The 23,292-nt window shown below is 56.3% G+C and overlaps 3 protein-coding genes across 3 annotated transcripts in view; 2 read left to right on the top strand and 1 right to left on the bottom strand.

The window, feature by feature from the left end:
• Positions 1 to 604: 604 nt before the first annotated feature.
• Positions 605 to 5,904, top strand: C12H5orf15 (chromosome 12 C5orf15 homolog). Its single transcript, XM_060757798.2, is given in 5 exon segments — positions 605 to 727; positions 3,396 to 3,625; positions 3,627 to 3,680; positions 3,682 to 3,951; positions 4,487 to 5,904. Coding segments are annotated over 5 exon segments (807 nt in total). The 5' UTR covers positions 605 to 609; the 3' UTR covers positions 4,622 to 5,904.
• A 587-nt stretch (positions 5,905 to 6,491) lies between these two features.
• The window catches only part of PC (pyruvate carboxylase), a 37,694-nt gene continuing 20,893 nt past the window's right edge, over positions 6,492 to 23,292 (bottom strand). The window contains 17 exon segments of the mRNA XM_067472618.1: positions 6,492 to 7,519; positions 7,522 to 7,585; positions 7,702 to 7,842; positions 8,861 to 9,112; positions 9,831 to 10,010; positions 10,197 to 10,441; positions 10,567 to 10,630; positions 10,633 to 10,818; positions 11,740 to 11,850; positions 11,852 to 11,984; positions 12,611 to 12,767; positions 12,881 to 13,102; positions 14,297 to 14,386; positions 14,498 to 14,642; positions 22,898 to 22,993; positions 22,995 to 23,030; positions 23,032 to 23,082. Of these exon segments, the coding sequence (XP_067328719.1) occupies positions 7,338 to 7,519; positions 7,522 to 7,585; positions 7,702 to 7,842; positions 8,861 to 9,112; positions 9,831 to 10,010; positions 10,197 to 10,441; positions 10,567 to 10,630; positions 10,633 to 10,818; positions 11,740 to 11,850; positions 11,852 to 11,984; positions 12,611 to 12,767; positions 12,881 to 13,102; positions 14,297 to 14,386; positions 14,498 to 14,642; positions 22,898 to 22,993; positions 22,995 to 23,030; positions 23,032 to 23,082 (2,355 nt within the window). The 3' untranslated portion in view covers positions 6,492 to 7,337.
• Positions 19,249 to 22,310, top strand: LRFN4 (leucine rich repeat and fibronectin type III domain containing 4). Its single transcript, XM_060757802.2, is given in 7 exon segments — positions 19,249 to 19,541; positions 19,544 to 20,478; positions 20,480 to 20,760; positions 21,532 to 21,733; positions 21,735 to 21,863; positions 21,865 to 21,878; positions 21,880 to 22,310. Coding segments are annotated over 7 exon segments (2,172 nt in total). The 5' UTR covers positions 19,249 to 19,309; the 3' UTR covers positions 22,259 to 22,310.

Genomic DNA, 23,292 nt, shown 5'->3' with positions numbered 1-23,292 from the left:
AGGTATCTAATAATAAAATCATTTCTTCTTTGAAAACTCGGAGCTTCCTTGGAAGAGTTCGTGGAAATGTGCGTGTCTTGTAGTTCAAAGCAGGCACCAAAAAGTCATTTTCCTTGGCTGAGGTTAGCAGATGGCTGCTGAGTTGATTGGTAACAGAATCCATAGCTGAAATGAATGGCAGGTGACGCCCGAATGGCCATTCCCTTGGCCGCCCTCTTGCGGACACAGGAAGAGTTGCACTGGCTTGGAGAGGCTGGTGTGCAATCCTTTGCTGCCCTCCTGTGGACAGAGAGGGAAACGCGCCCCGGAGTCGTGGAGGGCGTTTCTGTGCTGCCCTCCTGTGGACAGAGGGGGAACCGCGCCGCCATATTGTCTTCTAAAAATAATGTCAAGATTCCACCAGGGGCGGCACAGAGAGAGCGGAAGGAGGGCGCTCTGGGACTCTCCTCTCGGAGGGCCTGCCCATAGAGGGAAAGAGAGGGCGGGTGGGGCGGGGCTTGGCGCGCTCAGGGGCGCTGACGTCACGGGGCGGGGCGTTCTCCCGGAAGGGAGGGAGGGAGAGCGGAAGCGGAAGGAGGAAGCCGATCAGCGGCGAGATGAGAGAGGAGGATGGCGAGGGAAGGGCCTCGGGGGCCCCGGGGAGGCGCTCTAGGCCTCCTCCTCCTGCTCCTCGCCTCTCTCGGCCAGGCGCCGTTTCCGGTGGAGGCGGAACAGGAAGCGGGCCCCGGTGAGTCCGGAGGCGGGGAGGGAGGGGGGCTCCCTTCCTTCTTCTTCTTCTGGGTTGAGGGCTCTCTGGGTAAGGGTGAACTACAACTCCCAGATTCCCAGGGCAATCCCACACAAACCCACCCAGTATGCACAGTTACCCATGTTGGTTCCACACCCGTCGCCGGCTGGGCTGGGTGCTCTCTGGGAAAGGGTGAACTACAACTCCCATAAGCCAAGGGCAGCCACCCTCCCTCCCTGCCAGGACTCAGAGATGGCCATGCTGGGTGCGTGTGTGCCAAGTGTGGTCGAGATCCATCATCAGCTCTCGGGATGCAGGTGAACTACACCTCCCGAAATCAAGGTCATTTCCCCCAACCCCCTGCAGTGTGTCCAGTTCAAGATGGGTCTTCTCGGTGCCAAGTTTGGTCCTCACCCATTGTTGGTGGGGGTCCCGGTTTCTCTGGGTGCGGGTGAACTACAACTCCCAGATTCCCAGGGCAACGACCCCCAACGCCGCCTGTATTCGCAATTGGGCATGTTGGGTCTGTGTGCCAAGTGTGGTCCAGACCTGTTATTGAGGGGGTTCAGTGCTCTAGGTCCAGGGTGAACTACAACTCCCATGCTGGTGGCTCATTCCCCCCCCCCCACCCCTCCAGTATGTTCTGTGGGCCATCAGGGTTCTGTGTGTCACGCGTGTTCCTGATCCAGCATTGAGGGGCTTCTGAATGCTCTCTGGGTGCAGGGTGAACTACAACTCCCACGTGGGTGGGTTAGTCCTCCACCAAATAGCGCCAGTATGTTCTGCTGGTCACCAGGTTTCTGTGTACCATGATTGGTCCAGATCCATCATTGGTGGGGTCCAGAGTGCTCTGGATGCAGGGTGAACTACAACTCCCACGTGGGTGAGTCAGTTCCCCAAACCCCTCCAGTATGTTCTGTTTTGTGTCATGGGGGTTTGTGACCCAAGTTTGGTCCAGGCCCGTAATCCATGTGGGGGGGGGGGGGGGTGGGGTCACATGGTTCTGTGGAAGTGAGTGGAGGTGTACTGCAAATCCCATCATCTGAGGTCCATCCTCCCCTAACCCTCACCGGGACATCAAGTGCGCCACAGGGAGCCCGTCTGCCAAATTGGGTCCAGGTGCATCATTGGCAGCGGTTGTAGTGGTTCCAGGAAGTGAGTGGAAAGACTGCAAGTCCCATCATCCATGGCAAGTTTGGTCCAGATCCATCGTTGGTTGGGTTCACAGTGCTCTCTGGCTGTAGGTGAACTACAACTCCTATAAGTCAAGGTCAATGGGGGTTCTGCGTGCCAGGTATGGAAGAGGGTCACAGTGAACTGCTTTGATGCATGGTAAACTACAACTTCCATCCTGTTGAGTCCGTCCCCCAAACCCCTCTGACCCCCACTGAGAATGGACCGGGACCAAACCTGGCACAGTGAAGCCTTCTGGGGTTTGTGGGAATTGGCCTTGATTTTGGGAGTTGTAGTTCACCTGCATCCAGAGAGCACCGAACTGGGTCAAACTTGGCACGCAGAATCAACATGGCCGACTCTGAGTTGCAGTTCAGTCTTGTCCAGAGAGCGCTACAGCCAGACTGGAGCAGACTTGGCACACAGGGTTTGGGCAGGATTGGCCCTTGATTCTGGGAGTTGTTGTTCACCCACGCCAGACAGAATACCTTACACCGAAAACAAACCGTGCCTTTCTCAAATACCCGGGCATCAGTATATTAGTCTTAGTATTGAATAGGGAAGGAGGTCGGCTGGACATAGGCATTTGTATTGTGCCAGAAGCCCTTTCAGAACATCCTGCAAGTTGCTTCTGGTGTGAGAGAATCGGCCGTCTGCAGAGACACTGCCTGGATGTGTCCCCATCCCGTGGGGAGCTTCTCTCATGTCCCCGCATGGGAAGCTGGGGCTGACAGACGGGAGCTCACCCCGCCTTGCACATTCGAATCTCCGACCTTGAGGTTGCAGTTCAGCGGCACAAAGATTTAACCCAGTGCGCCACCGTGGCTCCTACAGATAATAGTTTCTTAAATATATATAGATAATAATCATATTCATAATAATGTAATGTAAATAAAATACAGTATATTATATAAATAATGTAGTATAAAATTATAATATAATATGTATATAATAGTTATAAATCATTTATGGTGATATGATTATAAATATATTAATGTATTATATTAATATGTATTAATATGTATTAATATGTATTAAGCCAATCCATTTCTCTTTCTCTCCCTTCACCTGTGTCTTTCGCCTCCCTGTGGCTCTACCTGCCCCTCCATCTGATCATTCACTCCATCCGTTCACCAGTCTTGTGGCACGAGGGGGGGCTGCGCAGGAGCCACGGGAATGTGAGGAGGGGGGGAGTTTTGTAATTCTACATCTATGTCATAACGCCTGTTGAATTCCTCCGTACGATATTAAGCCACTTGGGGTGTCCCGTAGAAGAGATAAATCAATAGAAGAGCATCTAATCATAATAATAATAATAGACCCCTAGCAGCTTGGAGTCTTCTTCTTCGAGAGGTAAAGCAAGGTATAAATAAATACTAGATAGAAAGATACATAGATGCTTTGAATCTCCTTTGGGTGAGATAAAGTGGGGTGCAAATAATAATAACAATAATACAAGGACAATCTGACGCGCCCCCCTTCTGTCTTGCTGCAGGCCTCCCCCTCCCCACCCAGGACCGAGTGTCTTCCTCCCCGGCGGCTCCCCCGACTTCCCTTCCATCGAACGTCGCTGCTTCCTCCCCCCCCTTTTGCCACAAAACACACGGAAGAGGGAAGCCCCCTCCCCCCAAAACAGACTCGGAAGAAGCGGAGGCCGCCTTGGGGGGCGCTGCCCTTGAGGGGGGCCGGGACCTGCCTCCCGCCTCTCCGTCGCCGAGGGAAGCCGTGGCGCCCCGACGACGACTACGACGCCTTTGAGGAGCCAGAGGGGGCCCCAAGGAGGGGGGGACGAGGGCGAGGATGATGATGATGATGATGATGAAGGGGAGGAGGAGGAGGACTTAATGGGCAAGGCGCAGGGCGAGCGAGGGGGCAAGGGGCCGCTCTCGGATGCTGCCGCCGCCGATTCTTCCGCAGAGAGGACGGTCCCTTCGTGGTCGCCACATTTGGAGCCGCCGCCACAGCAAGGCGGGGGGCACTTCTTCCTCCACTTGGTGGCCGTGGCCTTCCTGGTGGCCGTGGCCTATGTCGTGTACCACAACAAGCGCAAGGTCAGTTCACATCATACATTGTTGTTGTTGTTGTTGATCATGTTGTGCCCCACCTCAAGCCAAGGCAGGTAATACATAAACTATTATTATTATTATTATTATTATTATTATTATTATTATTATTAATGTTGTGCCCCACCTCAAGTCTAAAGGAGAGGCAGATATTATTATTACTATTATTAATATTATGCTCGACCTTAAGCTGAAAGGAAGGGCAAGTCAAACTTGAATTATCATTGTCATTATCATTATTATTATTGTTCATGTTGTGCCCCACCTCAAGCTGAAAGGAGAGGCAGGCAATACATGCATTATTATTATTATTATTATTATTATTATTATTATTATTATTATTATATCCCACCTCAAGTCTAAAGAGGAGGCTGCTAATACATTGTTGTTATTATTATTATTATTATTATTATTAATAATAATAATAATAATAGTAATATTGTGCTCCACCATAAGTTGAAAGGAAGGGCAGGTAAAACTTGATGATGATGATGATGACGACGTTTCCCTCTTGGTGCTGCAGGTGGTGGTGCTGGTGCAGGGCTGGCGCTGGCGGGAGGGCTTCCGCGGCTCGAAGGCGCAGGGCTACCGCCGCTTGGACCAGAACGTGGAGGAGGCCATGCCCTCCCTCAAGGCCGCCCACGAATACGTCTTCTGAGCCATTCCGCCACCACCACGATGCCCGGGGATCTTCTGCAGGCCTCCTTGGCCCCAGCACTGGGGGGGAGGGGGGGGAGGGAGACCCTTCCTTCCTTCCTTCCTTCCTTCCTTCCTTCCTTTGGGTGCCTTCCTGTTTGGAGACACCCCCCCCCCCCCCCGGACCAGCAGCACCAGCCTTGCCTTTCCCCCTCCCTCCCTCCGTCCCTTCCTTCCCTTTCCCTTCCTCTCCTCCCTCACCCCTTTCTCTTTCCTTTCTTCCCATCCTTCTATTTCGTTTCTTCCTTTCCTTCCTGCTTCATTCCTTCCCACTTCCCTTCCTTTTCCTTCCTCTCCTCCCTCCCTTCCTTCCTGCCCTTCTTTTCCCCTTCTACGTCCTTCCTTCCCACTTCCCTTTCAGTTTCCTTCTTCTTTCTCCCTTCCTACCTTCCCTTCTTTCCTGCCCTCCTTCCTTCCTTCCTTCCTTTGGGTGCCTTCCTGTTTGGAGACACCCCCCCCCCCCCCCGGACCAGCAGCACCAGCCTTGCCTTTCCCCCTCCCTCCCTCCCTCCGTCCCTTCCTTCCCTTTCCCTTCCTCTCCTCCCTCACCCCTTTCTCTTTCCTTTCTTCCCATCCTTCTATTTCGTTTCTTCCTTTCCTTCCTGCTTCATTCCTTCCCACTTCCCTTCCTTTTCCTTCCTCTCCTCCCTCCCTTCCTTCCTGCCCTTCTTTTCCCCTTCTACGTCCTTCCTTCCCACTTCCCTTTCAGTTTCCTTCTTCTTTCTCCCTTCCTACCTTCCCTTCTTTCCTGCCCTTCTTCCTTCCTTCCTTCCTTCCTTCCTTCCTTCCTTCCTTCCTTCCTTCCTTCCTTCCTTCCTTCCTTCCTTCCCCAAATGGAGATCAATGGCGGAAGTGCCTCCAGCGGGCGAAGGAGCGGCTTCCTCGGGGACTTCCTGCTTCCGGTCCAGGCGAGGCCTCCCTTCCCGCCGGGATCCAAGAGCTTTTCTCTGGACGCCTTTTCGAAACCGAGCTGCCTGTTTTCTCACCCGATTTGCAAAGTCAAGAGGCTAGAAAGGCATTTGGGGGTGGTTTGTTTTTTTTTTTCCTGCAAAAGGAAATCTTTTGCCGAGTCCAGAGTCGTGATCATCGGGAAGAGATCGACTTCGATGCTCCAAAAAGGAAAACGCAGATCCGCTTCCTTTCCAGCCCAGGGTTTCCTTCCGGACGGGCGGACGTTGTCTTTCTCTGAACTTCTGTATTGACTTTTCTATAAAGACGTTTCAAATACAACTCTTGCCATATTAATCCCCGCTTGCACTATCATCATTACTATTATTTATTTGTTTAGTATTAGACTCTTCATAGAGTAGGAAGGGGCCTCCAGCGGCCATCCAGTCCAACCTCTTTCTGCCAGGCGGAAGAGAGAATTGCTTTATTGTTTTGTTATTGTTATCATTAGGCTCTTAGAGTCGGGAGGGTCCTCTATAGGCCCTTGTTTTTCCCATTATGCAGGGAGAGCACTGTCCGATCCCTCTGGACAGATGGCCTCCACAGCTCCAACGGACCCCGAGCCCCCCCCCCCCCCCGAGAGATTACTATTATTTGTTTCTTTAGTATTAGACTCTTCATAGAGTAGGAAGGGGCCTCCAGCGGCCATCCAGTCCAACCTCTTTCTGCCAGGCGGAAGATAGGATTGATATTATTATTATTATTATTATTATTATTATTAGGCTCTTAGTTGGGAGGGGCCTCTATAGGCCCTTATGTTTTCCCATTATGCAGGGAGAGCACCATCTGATCCCTCTAGACAGACACTCTCCACAGCCCCAACTAGACCCCGATCCTGGCCCCCCAAGAGAGAGAGAGAGAGAGAGAGAAACAGCAGCCGCAGCGATGTTTGCCTGGGATGTCTTTATGGGAAGGACCCCGCCTGGACATTCAGCGTGAACAGAAGGCGGGAGGAGGGAGGCCCGGCACGCTGTCCTTTGTGACTCTCCGAAAAAGTCTCTGCGGTGAGTCCCGCCATTCCTTATTTCCTCCCTTCCCTCCTTCCGGCTCATTTTGCAGCAGGGAAAGGGGCGGGTGTCCGCTTTGCTCCCTCCTCACCGAGAAGTCGGCGAAGAACCTGTAAACGGCACTTGGAAGATGGCCAGAGGAAGAGGCCTGTGTGTGCGCCCACCTCACTTCCTCCCCACGAACAGCCTCCTCCTTCCCCGCCTTCAGCGAGCGGCATTTGGCAGCTTGAACTGGGAGAGAGAGAGAGGGGTGAATGGGGAGAGTGGGAAGCGGGAAAAGGCAGGCGTCCTCCTCCGTAATAAGGCTGCGCAAAGCATGGGAAGGGGAGGGAGAGGAAGGAAGCACTTGCAACATTGGTCCCAGGAAGTTGGCCACTGCCTTCCACCTAGCCCAAGGGTGAAGTGGCCCTTTCACCCCACGGGGAGGGGGTGAAGCGGTCCCTCAGCTACTCCCATTCTACCCCATGGGGTGGAGTGGCCCTTGGGGAAGGGTGGGTGAAGTAGCCCTTCACCCCATGAGGAGAAGGATTTTGCACCATGGAGAAGGGTGGGGTCAAGTGGCCCTTCAGCTGCTCCCTTTCTGCCCCATGGGGGAGTAGGGGGTGAAGTGGCCCTCCGGCCCATGAGAAATGAGGGGGTCAAGTGGCCCTATGGCTACTCGCTTTCCATCCCTTCCGGCCCATAGGGAATGAGGAGGGGGTGGAGTGCCCCCCCTCCGCCGGGCTACTCGATCTCCATGAGCAGGTCGTCCCCCTCCAGGCTGGCGTCGACCTTGACATGGATCTTCTTGACGGTCCCGCTGAGGGGGGAGTTGACCACGGTCTCCATCTTCATGGCGCTCAGGACGCAGAGCGGCTGACCCTTCTCCACCGCCGCCCCCTCCGCCACGCGCACGTCCACCACCTTCCCGGCATCGGCGCCCCCACCTGCCCCTTCACGTCCTTCAGCGCCTTCGGGTGGAAGTGCATCTCCTGCGGGGAGGGAGGAAGTGGGGGAGGAAGTGAGGGAGGAAGTGAGGGGGCTCTCGTGACGAGCCTGGCCCCCCCACCCTGGCCGGACAGGAGGCAGAGCAAAGGGCCAAAGGTACCTTCATGGCCTTGGTGTCCTTGACCAGGATGGAGCGCAGCTGCCCGTTCAGCTCAAAGAAGACCTCGCGCTGCCCCGCCCGGTTCAGGTCGCCCAGCGCCAGCGCCTTGATGTGCAGGGTCTTCCCGCGCTCCAGCTCCACCTGCAGCGTCACCACACACACCGGGGGGGGGGGGAGCGTCAGTCAGGGGAATGAACTGGGGAGCCCCGTCCAGATCAGGTTTCTAGTCCTCAGTGAGGACGCAGATAGGCAGGACTGAGGCTCGCTATCTCTCTAGATAGATCAATAGGTGGGCAGGCCTTCACTTTCCTATCTAGAAATGGAGTTCTTTCCATCAAGCTTGACTCTGCTCCTGTCACACTACGTCACATGATAGAAGTATAATAATAATAATAATATAAGAACACTTTGTAACATGATTTTTTTGTTCCTGGGTTACAAATATCATTATTTCCTAATTGGTTTGATCCTAAAAATATGGGGAAATAAATATCATAATATGTAGTAGTAGTAGTAATAATAATAATAATAACATAATAACACTATGTAACATAATTTTTTTCCTGAATTATGAATAACATTATTTCCTAATTGGTTCTATCCTTTAAAAAATGGATATATATATATATATATATATATATATATATATATAATAATAATAATAATAATATAAAAATAAAATGTAACATGCTCTTTTCCTGGGTTAGAAATATCATATAATAAATATAAGCATAATAATAACAATAATAAATATAATAACACTATGTAAAACGGTTTTTGTTCCTGGGTTATAAATGCCATTATTTCCTTCTTGGTTCTATCCTAAAAACATGGGAAAAGTTTGGGGGTTTTTTGGGGAGAGGGACATCCTGATCTAGCACATTTTGCTCTAGTTTTCCAATGAATATCTCATCATCGAGTCTCAACCTATTCAGCCAGAAAAACAACAAAGTTTCTGGACTAGAGCAACTACTCTCAAAGTAAAGGGCAGATGAGTCAACAGGAAGGACACTTTCAAACCAGGAACCGAACATATTTCAAATTTGGGTGTAATGAGCTTGACTCCGCTTGCTCGCCTGCTGCGCTCAAGCGGCTTCCGCTCTGCTAAACTGCTGCCTTTGGGCTTCTGGGCCTTGGGAGGGCGCTGAGGGGGGCTGACCTCGAACTCCTCGGCGATGTTGGGCCCTTCCAGGAAGAGGCGGGTGTTGAGGCACTCGACGGGGCCGAAGGAGGCGGTGAAGTCCTTGAACTCGTGGAAGACCTTGGGGTACATGGCGGCCGAAACCACGTCCTCGGGGGTGATCTCCTCCTCCTTGTGCCGCTCGCACAGCTCGCGCTCCAGCGCAGCAAAGTCCAGCGGCGGCAGCGAGGCCCCCGGCCGGCCCTCCACGCGCGGGAGGCCCTTCAGCACCTGGGGGGGGGGCAAAGGGCGCGTCACTCAGGGCTGTCACTCAGGAGGAAGGAGGAGGGCCGCTCTTCTCTACGCGACAAGAGAGCGCACTTGGGGAAGTGGCGTAAAGAGCTGGAGAGTGGGGCCAGCGCTTTGTGGGGAGCAACAGCGTGAAATGGTTACAGCCCGAATCTCTGCCAATTTGGACCTTGGCATTGGTGACTGGACTACAGCTTGAGTGGTGTCAACAGAGGTGATGTGGATGGAGCTTTGACACCTTGCAGCATGTTGTAAATCACCATCATCATCATCATCACCATCATGGCTGCAATTAAGAACTGATGGTTGAAGAGATCTAATTGGTGGGTTCAGAGCACTTGGGGAAAGTGGCCTAAAAAGATGGAAGCTGAAGTGGGAAGTGGCTGGGAGCAACGTCGTGACATTGTAACAGCCCGAATCTCTGTCAGTGAACTCTATGACTGGACACTGACTGCTTGGCTTTGACCCTTGGAAAGAAAGAACTCGGGACTCTGTGTGTACTTTGCCCTTCTTGGGCTCCTTGCTCCGGGTCAGCTCCCGGGAGCTCCTGATCCTGCGCTAACTCTGTATCCCTTCTTCCTGAGGCTCCTGGGAGGGGGGGGGGGCAAAGGACAGATGGATGGATGGAAGGAGTCAAAGGGGGTCAGTGCCAGGCCCTCCCTCCCTCCCTCCCCCTCCCTCGGTCTGTCCGTACACCCACCTTGGAACGGAAGGGCTCCGGGAAGCCTCCGTGAGGGATGCCGATGTATCCCTGCAGGAACTCCACCACGGAGACCGGGAAGGAGAGCTCGTCCGCCTGGGCCTCCACTTCCTGCCGGCTCAAGTTGTTCTGGACCATGAACTGGGCCAAGTCGCCCACGATCTTCGAGGAAGGGGTCACCTGCAGGAAGGGAATTGGGGGAGTGGTCAGTGGGGAAGAGAGGAGGGTGGGCCAAAGGGAGCCCCATATACGGGGAAGGTCTAATGGGTGGGCTCAGAGCACTTGGGAAAGGAGCAGAAGTGGGAGTTGCTGGGAGCAGCGTTGTGAAGTTGTTGCGGCCTTAATAACAACGTAATAACGGCCCACCTTGATGAGGTCCCCCAGGAGCTTGTTGGCCTCCACGTAGGCCTTCTTGACCTGCTTGAACTTGCTGCCCAGCCCCATGCTGTGGGCCTGGAAGTGCAGGTTGGTGTACTGCCCGCCGGGGATCTCGTTCTCGTAGACGTCGGCGTTGCCGGACTTCATGGTGGCCGTGCAGTCGAAGGCGGCGTACAGGCCCCGGGCCATCTCCCAGTAGTCGCTGTAGTCAAAGACCCGCTCCATCTGGATGCCTAGGGGGAGGGAAGGGGGGGAGGGGGGTCTTGTGAGCCAATTGGGGAGGAGCTGGAGACACACTGACTGACTGACACCACTGATTGACGTGTCCGTCCACCCTCCCCCCCCCCCCCGGGGTCACCTGTGTCGTGCTCCGTCCCGCGGGTGCAGGCCACCATGGCGCCCATGCTGGGCTGGGAGGTCATTTTCCCGACATGGCGTCCACGGCGACGTCCACGATGTCGGCCCCGGCGGCGGCGCAGGCCAGCATGGAGGCCACTCCGGCCCCGGAGGTGTCGTGGGTGTGGATGTGGAGCGGCACGTTGGGGAAGCGCTCCCGCAGGGCCCCCACCAGCAGCGAGGAGGCCTGCGGCTTCAGCACCCCCGCCATGTCCTGCGGAGACAGAGGAGAAGAGGAAGAGGAAGAGGAAGAGGGGAGGAAGAGGGAGAAAGGGGGCTGGGAGGAGGGAGGCAGGAGCGGAGTGGGGGGGGGGACCGTCACGGAGGGGGCCCTCCCCTATTCAGGGAAATGGCGCAAAGAGCAGGAGGCTCAGCTAACAGGTGGCTGGGAGCAACGTCATGGAACCGCTACAGTCCGGATCTCTGTCTGTGAACGCTTTGATTGGACCTTGACTATGGCTTGCGCTGGTGACATGGCTTATCTTGGGGGGGAATGCGGGACCAAGAAGGAACAGAGACCCTTCCGGACGCCCGACCACTTGCACCGTCCCCATCCAGTCCTTGGGGGGATTACGGGTCCAAGAAGGAACGGAGAATCACTATATTATTATTATTATTATTATTATTATCCAGAAGCCATCCAGTACAACCCACATATGCCTGGCAGGAAGATAGAATTATTGCGACATTATTATTATTATTATTATTATTATTATTATTATTTCTAAAGTCCTAGTTGGAAGGGACCTCCAGAGGCCACCCAGTCCAACCCACATAGGCCTGGAAGGAAGATAGAATTTTTGCCATATTATTATTATTATTATTATTATTATTATTATTATTATTATTATTATTATCCAGAAGCCATCCAGTCCAACCCACATAAGCCTGGCAGGAAAACAGAATTATTGCGATATTATTATTATTATTATTATTTCTAAAGTCCTAGTTGGAAGGAACCTCCAGAGGCCACCCAGTCCAACCCACATAGGCCTGGCAGGAAGATAGAATTATTGCCATATTATTATTATTATTATTATTATTATTATTATTATTGGAAGGGCCCTCCCGAGGCCCTCCAGCCCAGCCCAATTCCTGACCCCCCCCCCCCCGCTCCCATTGTGCCCCCTTGTACCTTGATGGCCAGGATGTGGGTGCCGGCCTTGACCAGCTCCTCGGCCAGGTCCAGGTAGTAGTCCAGCGTGTACTTGCTGCTGCGGGCGGGGTCGGAGACGTCTCCCGTGTTAGGAGATGGCCGCCTCCACCACGCCCCCCGCCTGGCCGGCCGCCTCCATCCCCAGCAGCATGTTGGGCAGGTAGTTGAGGGAGTCAAAGACCCGGAAGACGTCCATCCCGTTCTCCTTGGCCACCTGGCAGAACCTGCGGAGGGGAGAGGAGCAGGCGCTGAGCCCGGCTGGGGGGGGCCAAGGGGGGGGGGCGCTTTGGAGGGGGGCGCAACCCACTCCCGGAGTTCCCGTGGATAGGAAGAGGGGTCCCGGGCTCCAATAGCATCTACTAGATAAATAACAAATCAGAATAAAACAAAATACTCAATGTAAACAATAAGAGGATAAAAACATTAGGGTAAAACACTGGATCCAATAAGTTAGGTGAAAGCCAAAGTATCCGAATCGGAGTCCATCCCTCGCACACGAAAACAAAGACCTTGTCCACATTGAAAGGTATTCATCCTTTTCAGAGCCCGCCTTGAGGTCCCTCCTGAATGCCGGGGTGTGTGTGTGTGTGGGGGGGGGGGGGTGGAAGTCTGCCTAGTCTCCCTGGGGGGGGGGGGTCTTCCTCCAGAGCCGGGGTGGGGGGCACTCCCCAGAACTCATCCTGTTCCTATTTGGTGGTCCTTCCCAGGGACACACCTCTTCCTGTTCCATGTTTGTTCTGTGAGCATGGAGAGAGCGAGGTGTCTCCAGAAAGAGAGCCAGAGGGATCACCCCCCCCCCCCTTTCAGCTTTTGTAACTTTTGGACTCCTGGCTCTGTGCGAGGCACTCACTTGAAGACGGAGTTGTCCGGGTAGTTGGTGTACCCCACGGCGTTGGCCCCGCGCAGCAGCATCTGGAAGGGGATGTTGGGGATCAGCTCGCGCAGCTCCTGCAGCCGCCGCCAGGGACACTCGTACAGGAAGCGCATGGCCACGTCGAAGGTGGCCCCTGGGGGAGGACGGAGGGGGGGCGTCAGGAGGGGAGGGGGGCTCCTCTCTCACAGGGACCCAGAAGCCCCACCCCCGCCCCCCTCCCTCTCCCGCCCCCCCCGCCCCACTGACCGCCCCAGTTCTCGAGGCTGAAGAGGCGGCTGAAGTTGTGGGCCACGAAGGGGGCGATGCGCTTGAGGTCGTGGGTGCGCACGCGCGTGGCCAGCAGGGACTGGTGGGCGTCCCGGAAGGTGGTGTCCATCAGCAGGAGGCCCTTGTGCTGCCGGATGGCCCGCGCAAACCCCGAGGGGCCCTCCCGAAGGAGCACGTCCCGGAAGCCCTGCGGGGGAGGCCCTGTCATGAAGGAAGGAAGGACGGAAGTTATGGAGGCGTCTCATGGACACACACACACCCGCTTCCACATCTGGGTGATTTGAACCCCGAGGGGCCCCTCCCGCAGGAGCACGTCCCGGAAGCCCTGCAGGGGAGGCCCTGGCGCAGAGGAAGGAAGGACGGAAGGAAGGAAGTTATGGAGGCATCTCACGGGACACACACACACACACATCCACATCCAAGCAATTTGAGCCCTGAGGGGCCCTCCCACAGGAGCACGTCCCGGAAGCCCTGCGGGGGAGGCCCTGTCGCAGAAGGAAAGGACATATATATACACACACACACATATACATGCATACATACAAACACACACATACACACATGTCCGACTCTGGGACTCTGGTGCCCATTTCGAAGCCAAAGAGCCGGCGTTGTCCAGACACCTCCAAGGTCATGTGGCCATTGGCATGACTGCATGGAGCGTCATTACCTTCCCACCTTCCCATCTACTCACATTTGCATGTTTTTGAACTGCTAGGTTGGCAGAAGCTGGGGCTGACAGCGGAAGCTCATGCCGCTCCCCGGATTTGAACCTACAACCTTTTGGTCAATAAGCTCAGCAGCTCAGCAGTTGAATTCAACCCCTTCTTCAATGCAGCAAAAGCACAATCAAAGCACCCCTGACAGATGGCCACCCAGCCTCTGCTTAATAGTAACAACATCAACAACAATAATAATAGAATCCTTGAGTTGGAAGAGGCCGAAGGGGTCCTCCAGTTGTCCTTTTGGTCAACAAGCTCAGCAGCTGAGACCTTTAACCCCTGAGCCACCAGGGGCTCCCACATATATGTGTACACACATATAAATACACATATGCTCATAGACATATATACATGCACATAAATGCATATATAAAAAGCAATGGTAAAGGTTTCGGGTGGTGGGGTTGAAGCCCTACCCCTCCCCTTAGGCTACATCCCTGTGACACACACACACACACGCATACACGCATACACGCAAGGACAGGCGCCCCCCCCCCTCCTCCGGCCCCTAGAGGGAGCCCCTTTCCCGTCTCCGGGGAGACTCCGCAAGGACGGCTGGAGCCTCGGCCGGCCTTCCTTCTTCTCTTTGCGCTCGGCTTGGGACCGGGGTGACCGGCTGGCCACAAAGTGATCTCACGTGATGGAAGGGAGCCTCGTGGCAACCCAGACTCACCCAGAGGGACCGGGGGCACCGTGGGGTCAGTGGGCGAGGGCCGGACGTTGACCGGGATGGGGGTCAGCGGGCCGTTGACCATGACGTGGCCTGGAAGGAAGGAAGGAAGGAAGGAAGGAAGGAAGGGGGTGCATTAGAGAGGGATCAAGGAGAACCTCCCCATGCCTGCCCCCCCCCCGCACACCCACCCCACCCGCGCACCCAGGTAGTGGAGGAGCTTCTGGGCCCGGTTCTGCCCCGGGCGGAGGTTGAAGAGGTCCTGGTTCTCGTCAATGAACTGCGTGTCGACCGTCCCGCGGAGGAACTGGTCGTTGCCCAGCACGTTCTGCAGGAAGGGGATGTTGGTCTGGAAAAGGAGGAAGAAGAGGGGGAAGAAGCCATTAGCATAACAACAACAACAACAACAATCATGGATTCCTTGTCATATTCAAGGGTCGTCACATTCAGAAACAGCGCTTCCTGGCATTGCAGCATTCTGCACAACAGCGCCGTTTCCTTCTGGCGGGACCTCCTATCATAGCCATAAACATAACAACAACAATAATAATAATAATGGATTCCTTATCATAATTCACGGCCATTGTATTGGAAATGACCAAGGAAGGAAGGGAAGCGCAAGCGGTGCACCGCCTCTGAACTCCTGTATCGCGCATGCACGCAAAGGCTTTCCAAGCCCAACTCTTGCTGGAACCGCGTCTCCCCCAGAATGGCGGCTCCTTTGCACGGGCCCCTCTGGGAAGACTTCCCCACCATTCACAGAATCATGGAAGGAAGGAAGGGAGGGAGGGAGGGAGGGAGGAAGGAAGGAAGGAAGGAAGGAAAGGCCAACCCCCTTGGCCCTGGCAGGAAGACGGAATATCACTATAACATGAAGGGATTGGACTCATAGACTTGGAAGGGGCCTCCAGGGCCAGTCAGTCCCACCCACTTCCACCTGACACAAAGATCGAATTTATTTATCATCATCATCATCATCATCATCATTATTATTATTATTATTATTAGACTCAAAGAGTGGAGGAGACCTTTAGAGGCCATTCAGTCCAACCCGCTTCCACCTGACGCAAAGATAGAATTGCTATATTATTATTATTATTATTATTATTATTATTATTATTAGACTCTTAGAGCTGGAGGAGACCTTTAGAGGCCACCTAGTCCAACCCTCTTCGGCCAGGCAAAAAGACAGTCTTACTATTATTATTTTACTATTTACTTACTATTATTATTATTATATTACTATTACTATTATTATTATGATCTGTTACCCATTGGCTATTATTTCTGGAGTTGAGGGCCGAGGCCTCTGGGACCCACAGGAGGAGAGCCATGGGTCTCGTGCATGTCATGCGCTCTGGGTACATAATACACTTTATGACTGAGAGTAAATCCCTGTAATGTCGGCCGGTATCTCTCTCCTTCCCAGAGTGGTTGAGTTTAAATGCTTTTGATTAAGTTACACCTGTACGTCTGCACTTGTTGGCATTGGATATTTGCCTTTTATGCTGTTAGCCACTCCCGAGCCCCATATTGGGAGATGGGGTGGGATGTAAATAAAGTCACTATTATTATTATTATTCTCATAGAGTTGGAAAGGACCTCGTTCCCACCAACGGCACCCGCGAGAGCAGAGCCTCCCCAGCTGATCTCAATGCTCTCCTGAAGGGAGATACGTCCAGAGAGGTGAGCTGGACGGGAATGATTGATTATTTATCATTTATTGACTGTATTTGTATCCGGCCCCTCTCAGACTTCCGGCGACTTGAGGCGGTTTACAAGACAAATTCAATACCATAGAAACACAAATACAATATAGAAAAAGCATTAACAGCATAAAATCATAACAATAAAACACAAATCAATAAATTCTCATTAAAAAAGACATGTCCAGTCTCATCGTGTAGTTGTTCCTATTCCTGTGTCCGTTACTCAATATTTGCTTGCTCGAATAGCCATGTCTTGAGTGTTTTTCCCGAAATGTTAGGAGTGAAGAAGCCGATCTGATCTCCCTTGGGAGGGCGTTCCATAGCCGAGGGGCCACCACTGAGAAGGCCCTGTCTCGCGTCCCCGCCAGACGTACTTGTGACAAAGGCGGGACCGAGAGCAGGGCCTCCCCTCAGGAGGGTTTTGTAGGCACTTTGAACTGTGCTCGGAAGCAGACGGGCGGCCAGTGGGGCTGGCGCAACGGGGGTGGGGGGTGTGGAGTGGGGGGTGTTGTGTGCCCCCTGTACACCACTCTGGTGAGCAACCTGGCCACCACCCATTGGACCAATTGGAGCTTTCGAGCAGTCTTCAAAGGCTGCCCCACGTAGAGCGCATTGCAGTAGTCTATACAGGATGTCACCTGAGCATGGACATCCGTGGCCAAGCCACTCTTCCCAAGGTACGGGCGCAACTGGCGTGTAAGTTGTAATTCTGCGAATATTCCCCTGGCCACGGCCGAAACTGGCCTTCCAGGCTGAGCGATGAGTCCAAGATCCCTCCCAAGGGTGAACCTGCACCTTCCGTCCAGCGCAGGCCGCCCCCCTCTTTGGGCCCTCTTTGGCCTTGCGCCTGACCAGGAGGACCTCCGTCTGGTCTGGATTCAACTTCAACTGGTTTGCCCTCACCCAGACCGCCACAGCTGCCAAGCCCCAGTTGTTGTGATTATTATTATTGTTATTATCATCTCCTATGATGATGATTGATGACGGACTGCATTTCCCAGAACCCTTTGGGAGGCGCTGATGGGTTTGTGTCCGGATCGGCCGCCAATCGCAGGATCCCGAAAGAAGAGGCGATGCTGCAGGAACGCTCTCTCTCGGCCTTGGAGAGGGAGACAAGGATGCTCCTGGCCCCGCCCCGCCTCCCCATTGGCCGGCCGCCCCACCACTCTGCTTCCCCATGGACCAATCACAGCGAGCAAGCGAGGGATGCCAGCCGCCCTGTCCCCTCCTCCTCCTCCTCCTCCTCCAACCCCTCCCTCCCCTGAAACAGAGAGGGGGGGCTCTGCAGCCTGTCAGGAGAAAAGGAAGGAAGGGAGGAAGAGAGGAAGGAAGAGAGGAAGAGAGGGAGGGAAGGGAGGGTCTCTCTCTCTCTCCTCTGGTGATGCCCCCCCTGGGGGAGGGGGAGGGGGAGGGAGGGGAGGGGGGGCCCCCTGGACCCAAGGAAGGGCCCCCCCTTTGAGGCCGAGACAAAGAAGAAGAAGGAGGAGGAGGAAGACGGGGTCAAGACAAGGAAGGAAGGGAGGAAGGAAGGAAGGCGCACACGGGAAAGGAGGTAAGGAAATGGGGGGGGGGTTAAATTGGGGGGAGGTCCCTTTAAGGAGGAACCCTCCCCCCCATGTTTCACCTTCATGCTGCCCTTTATCGGATGGGGGACTGTGCCCCCTCCCCAGGAAAAAGGGGCCTCGATTGGAGAAGGGGAAGGAGCCCCCCCTTTATGAGTGGCAGCCCCCTCCCCACCAGAGGGACATGCAAAGGGGGGAACCCCTCCTCTTTTTTGCCCCCCCCCCCCACTGCAGGGGGCACTCTGCACGCGCACAAGGCCCCTCCCTCCCTCCCTCGGCTGTCTTTCCATCAGGATGGTCTGGCTCATTTTGGGGGGGGGGGGGTCTCGGCCTGAGACCTCCCCATTCTCTTCCCCCCCCCCATCTGTCCATCTCTTCCTTTTGTCCAGATGGCAGACCACCTCCGGCCGCAGTGAAAGGGCCGCGCGTGAAACCGCCACTAGAACCCGGTGCCATCGAGGCAGAGCCGGAGGCCGAAGGGGACGGTCAACACATCACAGCAACGCACCTGGGGGGGGGGGCGGCAGAAGGGGGTCCGCCTCATTAGCAAGGGGGGTCAAGGGTCACGCCACTCAGGGTCTTCACGGCCTGGAAGCAGAAGGTGACCCTTCCCTAAGACTGAGCCCCAGTCGGGTCCGGTTCCGCTTGCAAGCTCTGCAGGCAGCAGTCCATCCCCGGCCTGGGCCAACTTCGGCCCTCCCTACAAGTGTTTTGGACTCCAACTCCCACAATTCCCAGCAGCCATGGGGCCAATCGCCCCCTGTTTACTGCTCTGACTCCCTCCGACTCATCTGTCCGCAGATCCGGCCTCCGGAGCGCCTACCATGGGCAGTGGAGTGGCCCCCGTGGCCACTCCTGCTGTTCCTGGTGGTCCTCTCATTAGCGTCACATCATGAGTGGGGGGGTGGAGGCCACTCGGGGGTTTAATGGTCTAGATGCAGTGGTGACCCTTCCCTCCGATCCTTGCAGCCTCTGCACAGTCTCCAAGGCAGCCCCATAGACAGCGGTCTAGCCATCAAGGAGAGTCAAGCTACTTGGGGTCTTAATGGTCTAGATGCAGGAGGGATCCTTCCTTAATACTGAGCTCCTTTCAGCTTCCAGACAGTCTCCAAGGGCAGTCACATAGATGGCAGTCTATGCAGAAGGGTCAAGCCACTCGGGACCTCAATGCTCTGGAATCAGAGGGTCCTTCTCTAAGACTGAGTTCCAATCGGGCCCTGCTCTCTTTGCGACTTCCACAAAGGGCAGCCCCGCATCTGGCAGTCTATCTAGAGGGCCCCCAAAGGCAGTGTTCTCCTTCACAGAGGGGTACTGAGGCCCTCCCTATGGCGTCAACCCCCGTTTTGAGCTCTGACTCCCTTCGTAGGGCTGTCCGTAGAGCTGGCCTCTGGAGCACCTACCATGGGCATGTGGCTGCCCCCATTGCCGCTCCTGCTGTTCCTGGCGGTCCTCTCATTAGCGTCACATCATGAGTGGGGGGCTGGAGCACAGGTCAGGCCATTTAAGGGTTTATATGGTCTAGATGCAGAGATGACCCTTCCCTATGATTGAGCTCCAATCCTTGCAGCCTCTGCACAGTCTCCAAGGGCAGCCCCATAGACAGCAGTCTAACCATCCAGAAGACTCAAGCTACTTGGGGTCCTGAGCCCCTCCCTACGGCTTCAAACCCACCCACCCACCCCCATTTTGAGCTGTGACTCCCTCCGACCCCTCTGTCCGCAGATCCGGCCTCCGGAGCGCCTACCATGGGCATGCGGCTGCCCCCATTGCCTCTGCTGCTGCTGCCGTTGCTGCTGATCCTGGCGGTGCCGTCGAAGGCCCAGCCTTCGGGGGCGGAGGAGTCGTGCCCGCCGCACTGTGTCTGCCAGAACCTCTCAGAGTCGCTGAGCACGCTGTGTGCCCACAAGGGCCTGCTCTTCGTGCCACCGCACATCGACCGCCGGACAGTGGAGCTGCGCCTGGCGGACAACTTCATCCGGTGCTGGAGCCACTGGACTTTCTGAACATGTCGGGGCTGGTGGACCTGACGCTCTCGCGCAACACCATCGACACGGTGCGGCCGCTGGCCTTCGGGGACCTGGAGAGCCTGCGCTCGCTGCACCTGGACGGCAACCGGCTGGCCGCGCTGCCCGGCGGGGCGCTGCGGGGCCTGCTCAACCTGCAGCACCTCATCCTCAACAACAACCAGCTGGAGGAGGTCCCGGCGGAGGCCTTCGATGACTTCCTCCTGACGCTGGAGGACCTGGACCTCTCCTACAACAACCTGCGAGGGGCGCCGTGGGCCGGCATCCGGGCGATGCTCAGCCTGCACACGCTCAACCTGGACCACAACCTGCTGGAGGCCGTCCCCGAGGGGGCCTTCACCCAGCTCTACAAGCTCTCGCGCCTGGACCTCACCTCCAACCGGCTCCGGACGCTAGCTCCGGACCCACTCTTTGCTCGTGCGCTGCCCGGGGTGGTCAGCCCCACACCGTACGCCCCCACGGTGTCCCTGGGCTTCGGCGGCAACCCCCTGCACTGCAACTGTGAGCTGCTCTGGCTGCGGCGACTGGGCCGGCCTGACGACCTGGAGACCTGCGCCTCTCCGCCGCACCTGGCCGGGCGCTACTTCTGGTCAGTGCCAGAGGAGGAGTTCGCCTGCGAACCGCCGCTCATCACACGGCACAGCCATCGGCTCTGGGTGCTGGAGGGTCAGCGGGCGACGCTGCGATGCCGGGCGGTGGGCGACCCTGAGCCAGCCGTGCACTGGGTCTCACCTGATGACCGCATCCTGGGCAACTCCTCCCGCACAGCCTCCTTCCGCAACGGCACCCTGGATATCCTGGTCACCACCCTCCGCGATGACGGGGCCTATGCCTGCATCGCCATCAACGCCGCCGGTGAGGCCACCGCTGCCGTCCACCTCCAGGTCATTCCCGCTGCCGCATCGGGGGAACGGCAGTGCGGCAGCCCCACAGCCGGACCCAGGCTCTTCTGACATTGCGTCCTCCGCTGCCGCCAAGGCCTCCTCCGCCTCCTCTGTGGGGAACGGGACAAATGAGGGGGCTGCGGGTCCCACCAGGCGCGCCGTGGAGGTCTCTGAGGTGACAGCCACCTCTGCCCTCGTCCGCTGGACCCTGGACCCCTCCTCAGCCTTCACGGCCTGGATGTACCAGATCCAGTACAACTCCACCGCGGACGACACGCTCGTCTACAGGTAAGGGGTTGCAGCTGGGGGGTGGGGGTGGATCAGGTCCTGGGGTGAAAGTGGAGACAGTTGGGGTGACCATGAAAGTGGAGACAGTTGGGGTGACCAAATGGAGCCGTAATGCTTCAAATTTCAGCTTCTAGACCTTCCCCTGAAGGGTCTCGATCCCATTGTCTCTTAAGAGAGTCTCCAGCTTGGCTTTCCTCTGAAGAAGGGCCTCCCTCACCACATCCCTCAGGAAGGTCTCCCTCAGAAGGGTCTCCATCTTGACTTTCCTCAAAAGAAGGGCCTCCATCCTGGCTCCTACCAGGAGGGCTTCCATCTTGGCTTTCCTCCGAAGCAGAGGTCCCCAACCTTTGGTCCTCCAGCTGTTAGGAATTGTGGGAGCTGAAATCCAAAACACCTCGAGGAGCAAAGTTTGACAAACACAATGCTGTGAAGGTCTCCATCTTGACTATCTGCAGAAGGGTCTCACTCAGAAAGATCTCCATCTTGCTTTCCTCTGAAGAAGGGTCTCCATCTTGACTTTCTTCAGGAGGGTCTCCAACTTGGCTTTCCTCTGAAGTAGGGTCTCCGCCTCCATGTTGCCTTTCCTCTGAAGCAGTGGTCCCCGACCTTTGGCCCCCCAGTGGTTTTGGACTTCAGCCCCCAGGAGTCCTGGCTGTAGAGATGGTGGGAAGTCCCGTCACCTGGAGGGCCAAAGGTTGGGGGTGGCTGCACCTGGAGGGCCTCCGTGGCAGCCCTGGGCATCGATGCACTCACTCCCGCTTCTCCCCGCAGGATTGTCCCGGGCGGCACGCGGCGCTTCCTCCTGCGGCACCTGGTCCCGGGCGTGGACTACGACCTCTGCCTGCTGGCGATCTTCGACGACGCGTCCACGGCGCTGGCGGCCACCCACCTGCTGGGCTGCGCCGCCTTCTCCACGGCGGAGGAGCCCTTCCCGGACTGCCGCGCCCTGCAGGCCCACTTCCTGGGCGGCACCCCTGGCCGTCATCGTGGGCGGCGTGGTGGTGGTCACCCTGCTGGTCTTCACCGTGGTCATGATGGTGCGCTACAAGATCTGCGCCAGCGGGCGGGCGGCAGAGGTGGCCTTGCCGAAGGTCACCCACGTCCCACTCCCAGACCAACGGGGGGTGGCGGCGGGGGAGTGGCCCTCCTGCGGGTCGCGCCCCACAAGTGCCAGCAGCGGCGACCGGCGAAGGCCAAAGAGGGCAGGCAGGACGGTGGGGGCGGAGAGCGCAGCGCGGGCAGCAAGGCCCAACGCAGTTGCTCCCTGGACCTGGGGGACGGGCCCCCCTTCGTGGCCCCGCCCCAGAGCGGCAACGGCTGCTGCTACGCCAAGCGGCTGAGCCGGGCCTGGAGCAAGCGCAGCCAGTCGGTGCAAGGCATGATGGGGCAGGGGCCCTTCCCAGAGGAGGGGGCAGCGCCCGTGGAGGAAAGCACTGCCACGGCGAAGGGGCTGGGACCCCTCCTCAACGCGGAGGACCTGGAGGAGAGCGTGGTGTAGCCCCCCGGCGGATCGAGGAGGAGGGTTGGCCCATTGGGGGCAAAGGGGGAGAGCGGGGGTCCCTCGAAATGCCTTCGCCCACTTTGGACGGGAGAACGTCGACAACAGCTCCCCCTCGAGACCACAAACCATCCACGACGACGATGACCCCCTTTAAGGCAGGAATCTCAATGGGCCAAAAGAAGGAAGGGGAAGCGGATGCCCCTCCCTCTATTGACAGACAGCAGAAATGCTTGCCAAAAAGAAGACATGGGGAGAGGGAGAAGCCCCCCCCCCCAAGATCTCTCCTTGGCCTCCTCTCAAAGGCAAAGAGACAGGCCCAGAGGGCCCGGGGGTGCGTGTGTATGTGAATGGTGTTCAGGAACATGGGGAAAGATGGGGGGGGGGGCGCCCCATGTCAAAAACCAAACCAAATGAGTTTGCAATGTGTATAAAGTGGGAACCTTTTTCCTATTCCGGTTTCCTTTTCGCATCCTTTGGGGGGAACGGCGTGTCTACTTCCCACTCTTCGGGGAGAGGGGGGGGGCTATGGCCCAGAATGCTTTGCTGTGGCGGACGAAAGGGACTCGATGGGGGAAAGGGGGGCAAGAGGGGTCGGCATTCATGCGAGAGGGGGAAAGGGGGAAGTGGCCTCCCTACCTTGACGCCGCGGATGCGGAACTCGGCCAGGGCGCGGGCCATCTTGGAGGCGGCCGTGGGGTGGTCCTTCCCGTGGGCGATGACCTTGACCAGCAGGGGAGTCGTAATGCGGGGAGATGACCGCTCCTTGGAAGGGCCGAGGCGCTGTCCAGCCGGATGCCCATCCCTTCGCCGCTGCGGAAGACCTGGGGGGGGGGGGGAGGGAGGGAGGAGGGGTCAAGGGGAATCAAGGAGACCCCCCCCCCATGCACCCACCCCGAAAGACCATGGCCCGCCCTCCCTCCCTTCCTTCTGGATTGCTTTTGATGAAATAATAATAATAATAATAATAATAATAATAATAATAATAATAATGCATTAGGAAATGAGTGGGGGCGCCTGGGGAGGGTTGCCCT

The sequence above is a fragment of the Anolis sagrei genome, chromosome 12, assembly GCF_037176765.1.
Source record: "Anolis sagrei isolate rAnoSag1 chromosome 12, rAnoSag1.mat, whole genome shotgun sequence".
NCBI lineage: Eukaryota > Metazoa > Chordata > Lepidosauria > Squamata > Dactyloidae > Anolis > Anolis sagrei.
The sequence above is the reverse complement of the archived record's forward strand: the minus strand, read 5'-3'. Positions and strand labels throughout refer to the sequence as shown.